We start from the raw sequence: 3,043 nt of genomic DNA, 5'->3' as shown, positions 1-3,043 counted from the left end.
GCTGTGTTCTGCCACCCTGAGATATAGCTCTCTGCCATGTGCCACTCTGCCTTATAACCTGCCAAGTATGGACTGAAACCTCCACGAACTGTAAGCAAAATAAACCTTTCCTTCCTTCATTTTGGGCGTCAGGTATTTTGTCCCAGCAACAAGAGAAAAGTAACCCAGACAGCGGAGAATTTTTTTTGTTTTTGGTCTTTTTGAGACAGGGTCTCGCTGTGCAGTTCAGGCTGGCCTTGAGCTCACTGTGTAGCCCAGGCTGGTCTCGAACTCAACGATCCTCCTGCCTCAGCCTCCCGAGTGCTGGGATTACAGGTGTTCACAACCACACACAGATGGGAGAAGTATTTTAAAGTAGTTACAGTCGCCCCTCGAGAGACAAGCAAGTGTGAATCTCCGACAAAATGCACACAGGCTTGGCTCCTCTACGCAGTCCTCACTGGCTGCACTTTTATTTTCGCTTTAGATGAATATACGTATTAAAGGGATGTGACTATACTGACAGCCAGCACCAACCCTGGACGAGCAGCACACATCTGGCAAATCCAGGGTCCAGGCCCTTCTCCGGTGCTCTTCACAACCCCCTCCCAACTTTCCCCGGAGGGAGTTCACGAGCTGTAGTATTTGAGGAGCTCCTCGTCTACAGGCTTTAGAATTTTCTTGTCTGCCATATTTACCACCCAGCCAGGAGCAAGGCCGAAGAAAATCTGCCTTGGATCCTTCCGAGCGCTGAGCATTTTGAAGAGCTCGTCTTTGGTGATGTCGGGCAGAACGTAGCCGTACTTCCTGGCAAGCTCAAGCCTCGCCTCAGGAAACTTGGCCGGGTCCGCCAGGTAACCGCGGTTCTTCGCGTCCGTGTAGTACGGCACCAGCTCCTCAGGGGGAAGCATTCGCTTCGGAATGGGCTGCCCACGCAGGAAGAACGGGACAGGTTTGCAAAGAATTTCTGGGAAAAAATACAAACAAAGTAAGAAATACGAATATTGGTTCTATACATGAGGACTATGTTATAAATTTACTTACTTTTTAAATGCACTAAAATGAGACCATCCCCAAGAGCGATACACACCTCTAAGTCTGCTATTCCCTGAGTAGTTAAAAACCAGCAGCTAAAAGAGGAGAACGACAGAAACAAGGGAACTACCCAAGAACAAGCTTACCCAGACTTCTCGGGTCATAGAAGGCTGTGGTGACCACACCGCCGTTTTTCTCAACTGCAGCAATGGCCAGTTCAGAAGCCCACTGTACCTCGATATTGATTTTCGCCTGAAAGGTGTCAGCACCCTGCCACAAGTCAAAACAAAGGCCGCTAGTACACAGCTCGCAAAAGAAAGCTGACTACGTCAAGGTTCCTTCTTAAACTGTGTTTCCCCCTTTAAAGTGCCTACGATGTAACAGTAATTCCTGTTTTTAAATATCTCTATATTGGGATCCTATCAATTCTTTCTTTTTTACATTAGGCTGTCCTGTTTTTATCCATTTCAATCCCCCTGTAAACAGGAATGACTATATTCCTATTTTATGCATTTAGCAGATAGCAATGTAAACTCCCATTCCTGATAATTCATTACCAGGGAGATTTTAATTCTCCTAACAACCCTCAGACAGGATGACTGCGTTATCAACCTCACAGATGGGGACACTGAAGCACAGAGAGCTCAGGTAATTTGTCCAAGATCACAAAGCTAAAATCCAGGGAATCCAGGTGGCACATGTTACTTGTAATCCCAGCACTGGGTAGGCTGAGCCAGGACTGTTGCAAGTTCAAGGCCAACCTGAGCTACACAGTGAGTTTAAGGCCAGCCTGAACTGTATGGTAAGTCCCTATCTCAAGGGCCGGGCCTGGTGGCACACGCCGTAATCCCAGCGCTTGGGAGGCTGATGCAGGATGATCATTTCGAGTTTGAAGCCAGCCTGGGTTACAAAGTGAACTCAAGGCCAGCCTGAATTGCACAGCGAGACCCTGTCTCAAAAAGACCAAAAAAAAAAAAAAAAGAGACCCTATATCCAAAAAAAAAAAAACAAAAAAAAAAACCTCATCCATTATTTGAGAGATGGTTTTGGTTTGCTTTTGTTTTGTGAGGCTGGGGACTAAACCTAGGCTTAGCCAGGCCTGGTAGCACATGCCTGTAATCCCAGCACTCAGGAGGCTGAGGCAGGAGGATCGCTGTGAGTTCAAGACCAGCCTGGGCTACAAAGTGAACTCAAGGCCAGCCTAAACTGCATAGCGAGACCCTGTCTCAAAAAGACAAAAAAACAAAAAAAAAAAAAGAAAAGAAAATATATATCCCAAATTGACAATTTTGCGTTAAAGGATTTTAACAGTTTTTGGTTAATTTTTGTTTTGTCTTTTTCAAAACAGTTTTTGCCAGGCGTGGTGATGCATGTCTGTAATGCCAGCACTCAGGAGGCTGAGGCGGGAGGACCACTCCAAGCTTGAAGCCAACCTGGAATACACAGTAAGTCCAGGCCAGCCTGAACTCCAATGTGAGGCCCTATCTCCAAAAAGTTTTTAAAATCTATCACATACTTGCAAATATGAAACTAAGAAAAGATAAACATTTTACAGACCTGTAAATAACACCTGGCTGCATTTATTCCGCCATCACCTTTGGATAGAGTTTTCAGGATAACTTCTGCTAGTTTAACAGACACCTAAACACTATGAGGGTGTGCTAATGAAGTCGTGGACTTTTTCATATATTAAGATACACGTCTATTTCCTGAGACAGAGAGAGTAAAATACTGAGGCTTGACCATGTCTTTGGTATTCGGTTTTCAAACTATCTTATCTAAAAAGCTTTTGTCCATAGTTTTACATTTTAAAAGAAATTTAGGAGCCAGGCGTGATGGTGCACACCCCGTAATCCCAGCACTTGGGAGGCTGAGGCAGGAGGATCGTTGCAAGTTCAAGGCCAGCCTGGACTACAAAGTGAGCTCCAGGCCAGCCTGAACTGCATAGCGAGACCCTGCCTCAAAAAGAAAAAAATAAATAATAAATAAATAAATAATAAAAGAAATCTACAAGGTTTTTCTATCATTA

At 44.9% G+C, this 3,043-nt stretch overlaps 1 protein-coding gene across 1 annotated transcript in view; it reads right to left on the bottom strand.

The window, feature by feature from the left end:
* Positions 1 to 416: 416 nt before the first annotated feature.
* Positions 417 to 3,043, bottom strand: part of Mrpl15 (mitochondrial ribosomal protein L15) — a gene marked incomplete at its 5' end in the record, with an annotated part of 5,875 nt that continues 3,248 nt past the window's right edge. The window contains 2 exon segments of the mRNA XM_013520245.1: positions 417 to 946; positions 1,161 to 1,284. Of these exon segments, the coding sequence (XP_013375699.1) occupies positions 609 to 946; positions 1,161 to 1,284 (462 nt within the window).

This window comes from Chinchilla lanigera, unplaced genomic scaffold, assembly GCF_000276665.1.
Source record: "Chinchilla lanigera isolate Chin_1 unplaced genomic scaffold, ChiLan1.0 scaffold00053, whole genome shotgun sequence".
Lineage (NCBI taxonomy): Eukaryota > Metazoa > Chordata > Mammalia > Rodentia > Chinchillidae > Chinchilla > Chinchilla lanigera.
Note: the sequence above shows the minus strand (reverse complement) of the source record. Positions and strands in the feature narration are given on the sequence as shown.